This window comes from Lutra lutra, chromosome 11 (assembly GCF_902655055.1).
Source record: "Lutra lutra chromosome 11, mLutLut1.2, whole genome shotgun sequence".
Taxonomy (NCBI): domain Eukaryota; kingdom Metazoa; phylum Chordata; class Mammalia; order Carnivora; family Mustelidae; genus Lutra; species Lutra lutra.
In genome coordinates, this window is record NC_062288.1 from 78,976,962 (window position 1) to 78,992,538 (window position 15,577).

At 40.5% G+C, this 15,577-nt stretch overlaps 1 protein-coding gene across 4 annotated transcripts in view; it reads left to right on the forward strand.

The window, feature by feature from the left end:
* The first annotated feature begins 5,656 nt into the window (after positions 1 to 5,656).
* Positions 5,657 to 15,577, forward strand: part of CPED1 (cadherin like and PC-esterase domain containing 1) — a 281,302-nt gene continuing 271,381 nt past the window's right edge. The window contains exons 1-2 of one of the 4 annotated variants that reach the window (XM_047694126.1): positions 5,657 to 5,766; positions 6,288 to 6,768. In XM_047694126.1, coding sequence (XP_047550082.1) covers positions 6,520 to 6,768 — 249 coding nt within the window. In that variant the 5' untranslated portion in view covers positions 5,657 to 5,766; positions 6,288 to 6,519. Of the gene's footprint in view, positions 5,767 to 5,791; positions 6,769 to 15,577 lie in introns of those variants that run through there. The other 3 variants (XM_047694129.1, XM_047694127.1, XM_047694128.1) reach the window with 3 other exon arrangements.

The following is a 15,577-nucleotide window of genomic DNA, read 5'->3' on the forward strand; positions in this document are numbered from 1 at the left end:
TATGAGTTAGCTATTTAGAATTTTTCTAATATTTTAACAATTTTACTAATATTATAACTAATATTTTAACTAGCTAGCAGAAAGTTTTAGTATGACCTCTCCCCAGTATTTCTCATTAGAACTTTAAAAAATTTATGTCCGTATCCTTGAAGCACTTGTGTATTTATCTTTAATATGACAGATGGCTATTTTCATGAATGGGTTTCACAAATGTGCCAAAAGATGTTTTCATTTTACCAGTGCTTATTGTTTATAAATGTTTGAAAGAGAGTCCAGTTATCTGTTGAAAACAACAACAAAATAAGTTTATATATTAAAGATCATATGGTTTAGATATAGGAGTAATCTTTGAAATTTAAGTGGTATATATATATATAGGTATATATATATATGACCAAAGAGCCATACTGTATCAAAGAACGTGTCCTTCCTACTCAGCAAGATTAGCTAGATTACCAGCCTTCATTGGAGTGGTAAGATAAAACGTCCCTCCCTTCTATCCCCTAACAAACATCTGTCTTTTAGGTAGTAAATTTGATGCTGTAAAAATTTCAAAATATCTTTCACTTTCTGAAAATATGAATGGATGATTAAATTATAATTACATTTAAAAAAAAGAAACTAAATTATGTAACTATCTTGGGACAATTTTTTGAATGTATTATGGTTTCTGCAGGTTTACAGAGAAGATATGATATGTTTAATTTAAAAAACATAATTTGATACTATGTTCATGTTTTATAGGATGATAGATTAAAACAGGAATTCTGGCTCCATGCCAAGGTGTGAATTTGGCTCTAAAAAAGTAAAACAAATAGTGTAATTCGTTGGATTAAATGTTTGCCAGTCCACCTGTGTGCTCACTGATTGAAGTGATTCTTTTCTTTTTCTTTCTTTTCTCTTTCCTTCCTTCCTCCCTCCTCTTCTCTCCCTTCCTCCCTCTTCTCTCCCTCCCTCCCTCCTCTTCTCTTCCTCCCTCCTCCCTCTTTCTTTCTTCCTCTCCTCCCCTCCCCTCCCTTCTCCTCTCCTCTCTTCTCCTCTTCTCTCCTTTCCTTTCCATCTCTCTTTCTCCCCTTCCTTCTTCCTTCCCTCCTAACCTCCTGCCTCCCGCCCTCCCTTCTTTCCTCCTTCCCTCCTTTTCCTCCCTTTCCTCCCTCCCTCCTTTCCTCCCTCCTTTCCTTCCTTCCTTCCCTTAGACTGTGTGCATTAATATGGGTATGTATACATGTATGTATACATATATCTCCATATATGAATATATAGTCTTTTAAGAGGATGCATATCTTAAAAGCAAATCTGAGAGACTTAAAGGAAATTATATGGGCAAAGTTGCATTTATTTGAAGGCGTGGTATAATTACACATTCAGGAAGTGGTTAAAATCCCAGTGTCATTGCCACAAGCTGCAGAGGTAACACAATTCTAACTTAAGTAACAATCAGGCAGCCACATATAAAAATTATGCAGTAACTATTCTTTGATTAAATTTCAGTTTTCCAACCTTAGTCCTATAGTCATTTTCTACTGGATGCTGCTTTGTTGTGCAGGGCTGCCGTGGGCCCTGTGGGATGTCAGCAGCCTCACTGGCATCTACTTACGAGATGCCAGTAGCATCCCCCTGGGCCCGCAAGCTGTGACAACTAAAAATGTCTTTAGACATTGCTACATGTCTCCTGGGGGACAAAATTGCCCCTGCTGTGTTGCATGTTACCAAGATTTGAAATATTTCCTGTGGGAAAAATGGAAATAGTATGGAAATTGTTTAAATCTATTATGTATAAACCTCTACAAATAGGAATTTTTAAATCACTTGCCAGGAGACACTACTAGATGCTGTAAGGATATGGTGATGAGTAAAATAGTTTCTGTTACATAGCAGTTCATATTGTAAAAAGATACAAGTATACTAGTCACTAAAATACAGTAAAGAATTTGATAAAAGTCATCTTGGCTCTAGTGCATGCAAATTCAAAGTGCTTATACAGAAAGTTGTGAAAAATAAGTAAAGCAACCAGTTGAGAACTGTGGAGAGCTGGAGACTTATGTCCCATTTAAAAAAGGAAGCGCCAAGTGTTGTCCTATGGAATCTTCAGGTAATTTGCATGCTCAGAAATGCTGGGCTAGTGGGCAATTTAAAATGAAAAGCATCTGGGTGCCTGGGTGGCTCAGTGGGTTAAAACCTCTGCCTCCGGCTCAGGTTATGGTCTTAGGGTCCTGGGATGGGGCCCCATATCGGGCTTTCTGCTCAGTGGGGAACCTGCTTCCCCCTCTCTATCTGCCTGCCTCTCTGCCTACTTGTGATCTCTCTCTCTGTCAAAATAAATAAATAAAATTTAAAAATAAAATAAAATGAAAAGCATCTAGTTCAGAGGATGTGTTCTATCTGGACTGTTGATTCATCTAGAAACTCGAGTCTAGTTTGAAAAATAGAATACATTTTCAAAATACCTTCTTCAGCTTCTTCAAAATACCTTCTTTCACCCTCTCCCTTCACCGCACACTCCATACCAAAAACCCAAAATGAAACATACATGTGATAGAAGACAGGTTTGAGGAGGAAGATTGTTCTGTTTGTCTGCCCTTGAAATGAGAAAACTCTAAAAGGCCTGTCACTCTATTGTCCCAGGCCAATGCTGCTTAAATACAGATTCTTGAGTACTGACATGATCAAGGAGAAGGGTACTTTATGAAATTACTTGCACAAAGCACTTGGTCTGAAACCCTGCCAGAACCCATAGGTCTGTATTCCTACAGCATGTCACCCTCCCACCCCTCTCACTGGCACAGCTTCCTCTATCTTCATTGTTCCCTGTTCTGACGCCTTCGGACTCTTAACACATGCTCCTACTTAGCCTTCCATCACAACTGGGCCATGAATACCCACTACTTGTTTTCTCCACCTACTGCTCACGCTCATCCCACTCTTGCTCTCTTTCTCCCAAACCAGCATCTGCCACCAACCTCCATCTCACAGAACAGAGGAAAGAGAACATACTAAATGCTCGTGTTCGCTTTTGGGCTTCTGGATTCCAAGAGGTCCAGTATTTGATAATTATCTGTTTTTGTGTCTGACACCACTCCAGACTGAGCTTGACCTCAGCATCAAAAACATAACAGGCATGTGTTGAGTATGCATTCTTCCAATACCTGTCCACAGAATGATTGGGTGTTTTCCGTACATTACATCATCTAGCATACCAACAACACTTCAAAGAAGGCCTAAGTGCCCTCTTTCCACAGATCACTCATTTAAAGACAGTTAAGACGCTGCACCATGCTACTACCCAGACTGGGTATCCGAGGTTGTCTGTGACCCCCTTGGGCTATTTGGTGTTATTTCCTGCTGTATCTTCTTTTCCACCTTTTCCTTCACCTTTCCACTCTCCCTCTTCTCACTTCAGCAGATATCCTTTATGTATGTATGTATGTATGTATGTATGTATGTATGTACTACCATCCTCTCCCACACCGTCAGACTTGGTGTTTGAAACAGGGAATTGGGTTTTTCAAGCCGCCGGTATCATTTCTAGAACATCAATTTTCCACTTTCTTTCTGATCCCTGTTGAAGTCTAGCTATAAAATCATCTATGCTGTTGTCTCATGTTTCCCAGACCAAAGACACTATGATTTTAGCATCTTGATTTATGTTTTCTTTCGTATCTTGTACTCAACAACTTAATGATATATAAAAATGGCCCTCCAGGGGCGCCTGGGTGGCTCAGTGGTTAAAAGCCTCTGCCTTCGGCTCAGGTCATGATCTCAGGGTCCTGGGATCGAGTCCCGCATCGGGCTCTCTGCTCAGCAGGGAGCCTGCTTCCTCCTCTCTCTCTGCCTGCCTCTCTGCCTGCTTGTGATCTCTCTGTCAAATAAATAAATAAAATCTTAAAAAAATAAATCTTAAAAAAAAAATGGCCCTCCAGATTCCTCAAACTCTGTCTTTCACACTTTTTGCCTTAATAGAAATGCATGTCCATTACTTTTCTCCTAGTAAAGAACTTTATCTCATTCAATCTCAACACAGGAACACTTGCGATTTAAAGATCTCATAATTCCTAGTATCTCTCAAATCACATTGCATAAACTAAAAATATACCTTCCAACATTATTGTTTGGCCATTTTTCTTAAAACTCTCTTGGCTTCTAAAATCAAGTGACACTTTTTTTTTTTTAATACTTTTTCATTTGTCATGAGATTGAGGACTCTAAATCTATAAATAAAATAATATTAAACACACCAGAGGGGGATATATGCAAGAATTGGGATAAACCTAGCTTTCATGTAAATACTTATTCTGTAAAGCTTTAATTAATTTGTTTTATAGAAGTGTTTTTTATTTTATTTTATTTTATTTGACATCACAAGTAGGCAGAGAGGCAGGCAGAGAGCGGGGGGGGGGGGGGAGGCTCCCTGCTGAGCAGAGAGCCCGATGCGGGGCTCAATCCCAGGACCCTGAGATCATGACCTGAGCTGAAGGCAGAGGCTTAACCCACTGAGCCACCCAGGCGCCCCTGTTTTATAGAAGTGTTAAACGACTTTCTTACAGGTAAGGAACCAGAAATGCCCATTTCTCTAGATCTATAATAGCAGGGCACCCTTAGGGGGCGCTCCGTCTCACAAAATATAAGTGTGCACGACCGACGGAAGCGATCCTTTCAGGGGTGTGGGCTCACAGAAGAACCTCAGCCCACAAGAAAGAGGTTGCTTTACAAACAGGTTACAAAACCTATTTAGGTTCAGAGCTTTTGGAGAATGTCCGCTATGATCCTAAGCCAGTCCTGTGTAGCCAGGTTTCGCAAAGCAGGCGCTGGAAGAAGAGGTGAGCCGCAGGCCCTGGACGGACTGCGCTTCGCCTTGGCTTTCCCTCCGCTGACTCGGCAGAAGTAGATGGGAGTTTGCAGAACTGCCCTACTAGGAGCGTCCTCGTGACGGTGTGCAGAGCGTTAGGTTGAGTGGAACTGTGGACAAAGCCCGCTGCGTATCCCTTTCCGCAGAGCAAAATTACCCGCTACTCTCCACTGACTACAGGAGCAAAGAATCAGGCAATTAGCCCCTGAAAGGCTTGGCCATTGGCCCGGGAAAGGAGCCGCCAGTGATAGGAGTTAAGTACCACCGCACAGAAAGACGACTTGCAGTTATCCCGGTGCACACTCGGGCTTTCAAGGTCTGGGGTCCAGGCGATACTCGAGACCCTTTTAATCCCCCACAAGAGTGACCCCCATGCCGTCGAGAAAAGATCCTTCCAGTTCATGCGCGGAGTTCGCTTTCGTCTCACCCTCGACCTTTGCCGTCGTTTGACGAAGGACTATTTGTTTTTCCGATGCCGTGAGGAGGGAAAGAGAGGACCCAGGGCGTCAAACATCCAACGTGTATTTAAAATTCTGCAGCTCCGGGGGGTAGGCAAGGCGCCTTTCCAGGCCAGGGAGAGGCGCGGCTCCCAGGCTGGGGAAGCCCACCGTGTCTCCCCGCGGGGGAGCTGCCCGGGCGCTGCCGCGGCCCCGGGACTCAGCGCCGTCGGCCGTAGCCCCGCCCCGCCCCGCCGGCCCGTGCGGCCGCGCTCCCCGGGGCCCCGCTGGCGACCGAGAGAGCCGCGGCGCGCGGGGGGCGGTGTGCCTGCGGCCCGGCGTGCGCGTCGGGGGGGTTGGGGGTGGGGATGAACTGGAGTCACACGACTGGCTGTTTCCTTCCGAGTGCTCTTGGCCAGCAGTCCAGGAGGGGATGATCATGGAAACTTTTTTTTTTTTTTTGGCTAAAAGGATGAAAACTGAGTAAGTACATAGAACTTTTGAACTTGACGCGCAATGAGACTAATACAAGCAGAACACTAACAGTCACCGTGTCCCATCACACCCGCATTCCCTTTTGATGCTAAAAGCCGAGAATGCTTACGGGACAGTGGCCGCGTAAAAGTGGTGGAGGGGACGCCGCGGAGAAACGCGAAAGGCTGCGAGCCGGGCTGCTCTGAGCCTGGAGGAGCCCGTGAGGCACCGCGGAGGCAGCTAGCCGGCACCCCGCGGGCCAGCAGGCGCTTTCCTTTTAGTCTGTTGCGCTCTTCAGTGCTGTTTCCAGGCTCCAGATTTACTCTGGGGGTGTTTTTTGTTTTTTTTTTTTTCTTTTTTCTTTTTCCTGTGAAGTTTTTGCTGTGAGTTTAAGGACGTTTTGGAAATAAGGCATTACCGGAAGCAACAGTCTGGCAGCCTGGGGTACGCTCAGGTTGTTAGTTACAACTATTTTTATTTGGATTTTTTGTTTGTTTGTTTTTTGTTTTGTTTTGTTTTGTTTAATCCAGGCCAGCCACTTTTCACTGTCATCCATGGAAGGGATCTTATTAACCTCCTTAGACTTTGGGGACCTATGACTCTTTGGCGTGAACCCTTCGGAAAGTTCTTCAGCGGGGATGGAGCGATCTTGATTTCAATTGTGGAAAGAGAAGGCTGATCTGTACTTTTCATGCTGACAAAAAATAGCTGCTATGACTTCTCCGGCAACGTGGACAGGGGCCAAGTGAACCTGAACTGGTCATGGTCTGTCGTCCAGTGTTCCCTTGTCGCCGGCGATTTTGTCCCCGGCCCTTCTTGGTGGGCTTGGTGGTGGCAGTCTGTCTCTTCTACCAGACCCTGACCCTCCGAGGGACGAGGAAGCTCACAGCCGCTGTCCCTGGGGCTGCCACGAGCACACCCCCCGAAACCCGGGCAAGCAGATGCAAGAAGGGGTTCTCCCCCGACAGTCAGTGCTTCCTTTCCTCCGGTAATGCCCAGGATATCAGAAAGGTAAGATGGTCACAAGCTTAGCCTTGACGTTTTCTGTAAAGATAGCAGTCTGCCTCTCTCTGTCCTTTCTGTAAAACTAAAATTAACTTCCATGAGGTCTGAAAGGGATCCAGAGTACACAACGGCCCAGAGAGTGACCTTATGACAGTGAGACACATGCTAGCTTCAGCTTCCTATATTTACTTCCAGAAAGTCCTGGCCATTGTTCTGTCTCTTAGAATTTCACTTCCCCTTCAGCTGAATGATCTAGACAATTGGGAGTTGGTGGGAGTATATGAATTCTTTATAAAGTTTTAGGATTCTGAGAGAGATGAGGATTCACAGTTCGGGAACGTAAATCCAAGACTCATAAAATTTGATCAACATTGAGAGTTTCCTTAAGGTAATCAGTTTGAGTGCCCAGACCATTCCAAACTCAAAGATATTCCAGAATGCCATTTTATAATTGATTAAATTGATTTTTCATTGGTGAGCAGATTTTTAAGGCAAACGTATTTATTTCTGAACCATTTAAAGGAATAGTATAATGTTTCCTCAAAAGAATTGACACCAGGCATTTTATTGTTTGTAGAATTGGGAATTATTGGTTATTCTATACTTAAACTGTTCTAATTAACTTTACTAATTGTTGTTGAGTGTCAGAAAAAAACACAAAACACATAACTCCCCACACACTAGATTTCTGTTTTAATATACCACTCTGCTCATGCCTGTCAGTGAGAGGATGACCTTTAAAATAATCCAGTCTAAAAAAGAAAAAGGAAAACGAAAAACACACATGCAGAAATTTATGGCAGCAAAGCCACTGATTTCAGTGCTCCAGCAAGAGGTATAGCAAGATAATTTAGGAAGCTGTAGGTACTATCTCATACCTGCTGTAGATTTGGGTAGATCCTATGACTGTGGTTATGTTTGGAGCAGAATTTCCTATTGAAATTCTAATGCCTCCATCCTACTACCATCTTGTTTCAAGAACTCCTTTATGTATTTCCTTTCAGACTCATAACCCTGTAAGATAGGTAGGGTGCACACGCTCACCATCGTTGCACAGGTAAGGTGGCTGCCAGAGATGTGTAGGCAAACCACAGGGCGAGCAGGATGACCTGGTACACCCACCTGGTTCCTACCACAGTACTGGGGCTGAAATCAAAGTTAAGGTCAAGGCTCTGATAGCAATTGGTGAAAGCATAACTGTAAGAACTTATTGAAATATGATATAATAGGTTAGAACAAAAAACTTTTTTTTAACTTTTGAGTGACTTAGTTTATCAACAATGTCAACAAACATGACAAAGAATAGCAGATAATATAACTAGAAACACTCCCAGATGAAACTCTAACTACAAGTGTGAGTCAGTTATTGACTATTCTAACATCACTGAAGAATCTGTGTTTTTTCTTCATTTGAACTAGCATTAATTTTTATTTGCATTTTTAATACATCAAATTTCTAATGGGTGTGAACTGTGACTTGTAAAGTCACTTCTTGTTGTTTTCCCTCCAATATTAATAAATACAGTTTCTTTAAAAATACTTGAAATGGTTTTGCTCTTTTTTTTTAGATGGTTTTGCTCTTTAAGTAAAGAGCAAAAATTGGTGCTAAGAATTTTCAACAAAAAGGTTTTTATTCATTATTATAGCTCTTCTTATTCCCTGCTTGACTTCATGTGACTCCTGCTTTTGCCTGTAACACTGGCATATGTTAACTGTTATTCGTAGGCTGTCACAGAAAATTCCATTTCAGCTTTGGATCTCCAGCTACTTATAAACCATCTGAAACTTATTGGCTGCTTGTGTAAAGCATTCACTCTAGAATTTTCCTCACACAAAAGCCAGTCACATGACTTTTCCCCCCAGTTATTCACAATCTTAAATATTTCAATCATAAACAAGATTCTCAATTCACAATTATAATTCATAAGCCCATGGATATAAAAGTAAATTTCCAAACATTGCCATGTATCTCTATTTTTAACTGACTTCTGTCAGCCATTGGTTTAGAGCCAGTTTTTATTAGAGATAGAAAGGAAACTAGAAAGAATCATGTGGAAGGTAGTGAAAACCAGATATAACAGTTCTCCTTGTAATACATGTTCAAAAAAAAATCAAATAATAATCCAGCTTTAGAGATTAAACATTCTGTAAGATCGCTAAAGTGAAGAAACAGATGTCTTTGGGATCAACGTATGTGGATCATCCTCAAAAAGAGCGACCTTTTGAAGTTCATTCAAGAAAAATCACTGATGGGTGCTTGTGTAGATTTTCCTCAAGATCTAAAATTAGCTTTTATAGAAGAAGCGTTGTTTCTGTCTAGAAATTTTAGGTTTGGGTATGACTTTTATTTACAGACCAAAATGTTCATTTTTCTAGGGCTTTCCCTTGCTGATACCCACCCATTTTAAAGTGATTTTTAAAGTTCCTTAAAATAACTGATTTTGACCTAAGGTTCATGGATTCCAGGAAGTATTTGGATTTATAAGATGACTACCAAACAGACATTTCACACAAAGTATTGTACATATGCATGTGTGTACATTTGTCTGAGAAAAATCCCAATGCCCTGCAAGTATTTAGACCAAAGGAAATACTAAGAAACAAACAAAATGCTTAAAAAGCAGTGCATTTAAACTTTCACTGTTCTTCCAGGAAGTATAAGTTGGGTTTGGATTTATAAATCTGAAAAAGGAAAAAAAAAATCTTAAAGAATCCACGCAAGGACATTTGGAAAAGTGTTACATTCAGATAAACATTCAGAAACTAAAATACACTCACAGAGACTTTCTTGGATCATACTTTTCATACTTTCGTGAATAAGCAGTAACTATTCCCCAGTGGCTTTGGTTGTGGTTCTTTCTAAGAGAAGACCTTTTGTCATTTATCAGTCTAGCAACAGAGGGTTCTATAGTAGCAGATAGTTAAAAGTGGGTGACTGTGCCCTTAACACCTTTGCAGCTGGGACTTGGTTCACTGTCTGAAACTGTTTTCAATACAGATTGAGATCATGGTCTAGTATACGCCAACTTTCCATAGTGAGGGAGTACTCTCCCTCTTCTGGCCAGATTTTAATTCTTTTTTCCATTTGAACTTTCCAAAGGCCCTTGCTAAGCCGCTGTACTTTTGTCATTTCTTCAGGGTTTTCTCCCAACCTTAGTTGTCTGAGTTTGGGCTGATAATCTGCCATGTCTTAAAATTATTTCAATTTAATGTGTCAGCTGAAGACAATTCTACTTGTCTTCATTGAAGTAGATCGCTCAGTAGATTTATTTGTTTTCCTGGAATCTAACACTTAAATATTTCACAACATAGGAAGCACATTGAATTATAAACAGACACAATGGAAGAAAATATGCCCAATATACATCCTTAGTTTATGTTCCTTTAATGGAAGCTGTACTCTTTGGAGAACACGTTTATACTCACCGTAGCCATGTGTTACTGATTACCTCCTGTTGATGCTCCACTTGGAGAATGAATAGTTCTTTGTCACTTGACTCTTCATTCTCCATGTCTTCTGGACTCTCCATTCTCCTTCAGTGACTCTTCTCTACAACTACACTTCCCAGTATACGAGCATAATGCAATGCAAATACTTGAATGTTTACATACAAAAATGCTCTATTTAACTTTGTGTCTCTAATAATGCATAATATATTTAACATTTGAAAATTTCTAAAAATTGCTTGTTTAGCCCAGGTATTCTAGAGAAAGGACCTGAGCCAAGCACTTAAATGCTAATACCCTATTGGATACTGGAATCCCAGGGATGCAAGAGTGGGAGGGGAAGGAATAGGGAGAGCAAAGACAAGTGGGTATGTTTATGAGAGACATAACCAGGGAGGCTGTATTAAACTCCACATCTCAGAACAAGCATGGTGGGGAAGTGTCAGGAGGGGCAAGCAAGCTATCTCTTGGTTTTTCCCTTCTTCTGTCTTTCCTTGGTTAGAATTATCCCATGCTACTTCCACATGGTGTTACCTGGAGTCTTAGGGTGGCCACTGGGGAAGCCAGGGTTTCAGTGGGTGCAGTCCTGTCAGAGAAAAGGTGGTTCCTCCTTCTCAATCATTATGACCTATAGGAACTCCCAGGTTGGTGGTCATGGTGGTAAAAATGGTGTCCATGGCTTACCACAACCATGGCTTGAGTAATGTCCAGGAAGGGTATGTGATGCAAAGTGATCTGGTGTCTGATACAGTAATTATGCTAATGTTGCTTCCTAAAAGCCACAGAAAATGTTGAAATATGCACTTACTCTTGGAAAATGGCATCACTCCTTAAGTGAAATATTTATAATGATCTCACTGAGAGCTCTCCAAATTAAAAAAAAAAATGCTCACTTCATCTTTACCCTTTGTCTTTCTAATTCAGTGCATTCTTTCATTTTCTTCATTCCTTCAGTGACTATCTGTAAAGCAGTTTATGCCAGACACTATACTAGTCACTGGTGACACAGAAGAGATGGATAAGTAGTTAAATAAATGCTAGGAAATCCATAACTTTAATATAGCACTTTGAAAGATGAGCAGGAGTTAGAAGGGATAGAGAAAAAGAAATGTTTTACAAACAGAAAATGCCATGCGTGAAAAGAAGAAATTAAATGGCCTGATAGATTTGGAAGATTCAAAGTATTGTATGTGTGGAGGGTATGTGTGTTTGTGTGTGTGCATGTGTGTGTGAAATGTGTTGGGGGGGGAGCACAGCAGGAAGGCAAATAAATGAGGCAGAAAATTCAGCAGGGTCTAGATGTGGAAATGTGGGCAAGTTAGAGAGTCTGGATTCTATCCTGAAGGCAACAGGGAACCCCTGAAGAGTGGTAAGCGAAAGTGGCATAAGTAGATTTATGTTGTCGAGAAAATTCCAGAACACATATTGCAGAATGGACTGGAGGGAGCAGAATTGGAGGTAGGGGATCCAGTTGCAAGACTGTTTCCCAATGCCTCTTCTTTGCCAAATCTTACTTTTCCTCTTGTGTTCTTGAACACCTCTTTTCAACCTTTTCCAGAACCGGTTCCAGAGTTACTCTCTCTTAGTTACTATATTGCTATTTCAGACCTTTCCATTGGACCATGCCTTTTGTCAGTACACGTACTCATCACTCATAACATACTCATAAGAAAGCTAACAATAAGCTTTCATTGTACCCGGCAATCCACTTCACCCAATGTGCCCTCCTCTCTCCTTTCTCTCAGAGAAGCTTTGGATTCACTTCCCGGCCACCCCTACCCATCCCTTCTCCTTTTCATTTAGACTCATATCAGTGAGTCCGTGGCTATCAGATGAAATGATTATTTTCAGTCCACATCCTTCTTCTCTGAAGCATCTTACATTATTGGTCAACAACTCTTTCTTGAAATTTTCAGTTCAGTGACAGAATGGGATTATTTTCTGATCTCTATGGATAACTAGTGGTGTCCTTTCACGGTACATTTCCTCTGATGCTAAAAGTAGACATTGCCAAATTTAGTGTATTGGGCCTTCAGTTGGCTGTTTTATAATTTCCCCTGGTGATTATATCAACTTTGTCTACCATTAATTTTTCAACCTGCAAGATAACCTAGCACATAGATTTCTAGCTTGGATCCCACTCTTGAACCCACCATGTGCATCTTTAATTTCCTGCTATCTTTTATTGAGGAGTGATAAGAACTGTGAAAACCCAGAGGTTTTTCTTTCAAAATTTTCATGCCCAGGGGTGCCTGGGTGGCTCAGTGGGTTTTATATTTTGTGTTGGTTACCACAATTAAAATTTTTTAAAAGGTAACAATTGAAAAGAGAAAAAAGAGAAACCTGAAAAAAGCTGTGGCCTTTCTAATTTGGAAATGACAGGCCTATAGATTATTCAGAATCATTTGTTTCAACCAAACTCACTTGTATGTTGTTTCCCTGTCCTCCATTTCCCTGACCCCTGGCCTATTCCTAGATGCCCTCTTTGCGGTTTATATAGTGCCTCTAGACATGCTGTTCCTTTTTTAGTTCTGACTTCTGACTTCTGATTTCTCTCTGAGACTACTACAATGTACATTTGTCCCTTTATTATTCTAAGTAATTTTAGTTAGTATCACCTTAGAACAAGCCTCTATGACGGGTATAAATGGGTTTTTTCCAAGTCCCCCAAATGAACCTAGATAATAACTAATTAATATTCCAAATTTTAGAGTTTACCATTACAATCTAATGCTTTGTCCTCATTGCTACTAACCTAGACTATTTTCAGTCGCCTAACTAGTTCCCTTTCAATCTACTGCACATTCTAAGCTATCTACGTATAACTCCTATAGCATCTCTCCTGAATAGCCTTCAGTAGTTGTTATACTGAACCCATTAAATTGAATAGAATCCATCCCTCTCATGCCTAGTATGTTCCAAAATACTTTTCTGGTCTTAGGTCCCACTCTTCCTTATTTGTAATCTGTAAGCAAGCCATTCCCTTGTTTCCAAATGCCACCATCTCTGCCTTTGCCTGGAGTCCCCTCCAGCAAGTCTGTCCTAATCTATACCTCTAGACATCTTCACAAACATTCTTAAAGCATTCTGGAAACTGGGATTTTACCTCCCCTCATGTCAGGCCTTATCTCCATGATTTGATGTGTGCTTGAGCATCCCTAGTAAAATTTATTTTCATTATAATTATTTAGAAACGAAGAAACATGAGAATGTAGAACTGGAAACAAGTTGGAGATCATTAGGTTCAAGATCTATATTCTATAAGTGAGAAAAATGAAGCTCAGCCCACAGAAAGGAAGTGCCTCTCAGAGTAACAAATGGAGTTGATAATGATAAGATTAGACTAAGACCTGTATTTTTCTAGCTGTCTCTATTCTATTTCCCAACTATCTCCATTTTTTCCCATATATTCCATTCTATTTCCATGTACTATCTCCATTCTATTTTCATTTACTATCTCCAGTCTATTTCCATATACTCTCCATTCTATTTCTATATACCATATCCATTCTATTTCCATATACCCTCCATTCTATTTCTATATACTATCTACATTCTATCTCCATATATTATATCCATATTCTATATCCATTCTATTTCCATTTACTATCTCCAGTCTATTTCTATACACTCTATCTACTTTATTTCCATTTACTGTCTCCATTCTATTTCCATTTACTATATCCATTCTATTTCCATATATTTTATTCTATTTTCATATGCTCTCCATTCTATTCCCATATACTCTATCCATTCATTGGCATTATGGGTTGAATTGTGCTCCCCTCAAAAAAGATACATTGAAATCCTAACTCCAGAACCTCAGAATATGACCTTATTCAGAAAGATGTTTGTCAGAGATATAATTAGTCAATATGAGGTCACATTGGAGTATCATGGGCCCCTAATTCCATATGACTGGTATTATAAGAAAACAGTCAAACAAAGACAGAGACACCCGGGAAGCATGCCATGTAATGATGAAGACAGAGATTGGAGTATGTATCTATAAGTCAAGGAAACCTGAAGATTGCTGGCAAACTACCAGAAGTGAGAAAGAGGCAAGGAAGAAGTCCCCTACAGTTTTCAGAGGGAGCATGGCGCTGCTGGCACCTTGTGTTCAGGTACCTAACCTCCAGAATTATGAGACAATACATTTCTGTGATTTTAAGCCACACTTTTGTGGTACTTTGTTATGGCAGCCTGAGGAAACTAATAAAATTGGGGAGGCAGAATCAGTTCAGCACATGAGCTCTGGAGTCAAATTAATAGCACTTGTTACCTTACTACCTTGGGCACATTTGATCTCTTCAGGATTTCATTTTCTCACCTCAAAAGGTATATATTATCACCTACCTTATATATTATATATTATCACCTACCTTATAAGGTATATATATTATCACCTACCTTATAAGGCTAACATGAGGCTTAAATGAGATAAATCTTGTGAAGCACTTAAAGTGGCTGACACACAGAAAGTGTTCAATAAATATTAACTATTATATAATTTCCTTGAGGATTTGCTCATCCTCGTAGTCCCTACAGACCCTAACATTTGGCCTTCACAAAGTAGGCAAGCAGTAAATAATTGCTTCAGTGAACATGGGTCCCAGGGTAAGGAGCACCTGAGGGGAAAGCCTTGTTGAGTTTCTCTCCCTTTTGTCCTGTGTCTACGCTGTTGTCTCTTCTCTAAAATGAGCCTTTAGAATCAAGACAGAACTTGGGGAAGCTGTTCTGTCTGTCAGAGTCAGGCCTGCCTATCCGTAGGCAACATCTTTGGTTTGGGCTGAAAACTTATTAAATTTTTATTTGTTTTTTAAGTTTAAGATGCCAGGATTAACAATATGCTATAGTTGAGGAGGTGGAGAGATGAACTGGGTGGGGAGTAGAGAAAGAGGTTAAGATTTCAGACTCCAAACAAATATATATATACATATATATTTTTTTGTTTTGTTTTTCTCCCAACATACAATACAAGCTCCTTAAGAGCAAATACTTGATTTAACTTGTTAGCTGCTTCAGGCAGTGCCAGAACAGTCTCGGACACATAGTGAGCCCTGAATAAATATCTAGTCAATAAATAAATGAAGGAAGGAATCATGACTTTGGGGAATCAGAGAAAGCCTACTTTAAAGCAGAAATAAAAAAATGAGAGGAAGTGTTTGTTTCTTCTTTTTTATTTTTGTTGAGCTCTCGGGTCCTCCACCCCATCTTTATCTTGTACCAGTATCCCTTCAACCCTTTCCTGTACCATCTTTTCTTATGCTTGTGGCTAATGTTAATCATTTCCCATTTTGCTATATTATATCTGCTTTAGTTACAATCCATTTCTCCTGTTCTCTTCAGATTTTTTGTCTCATTGGGA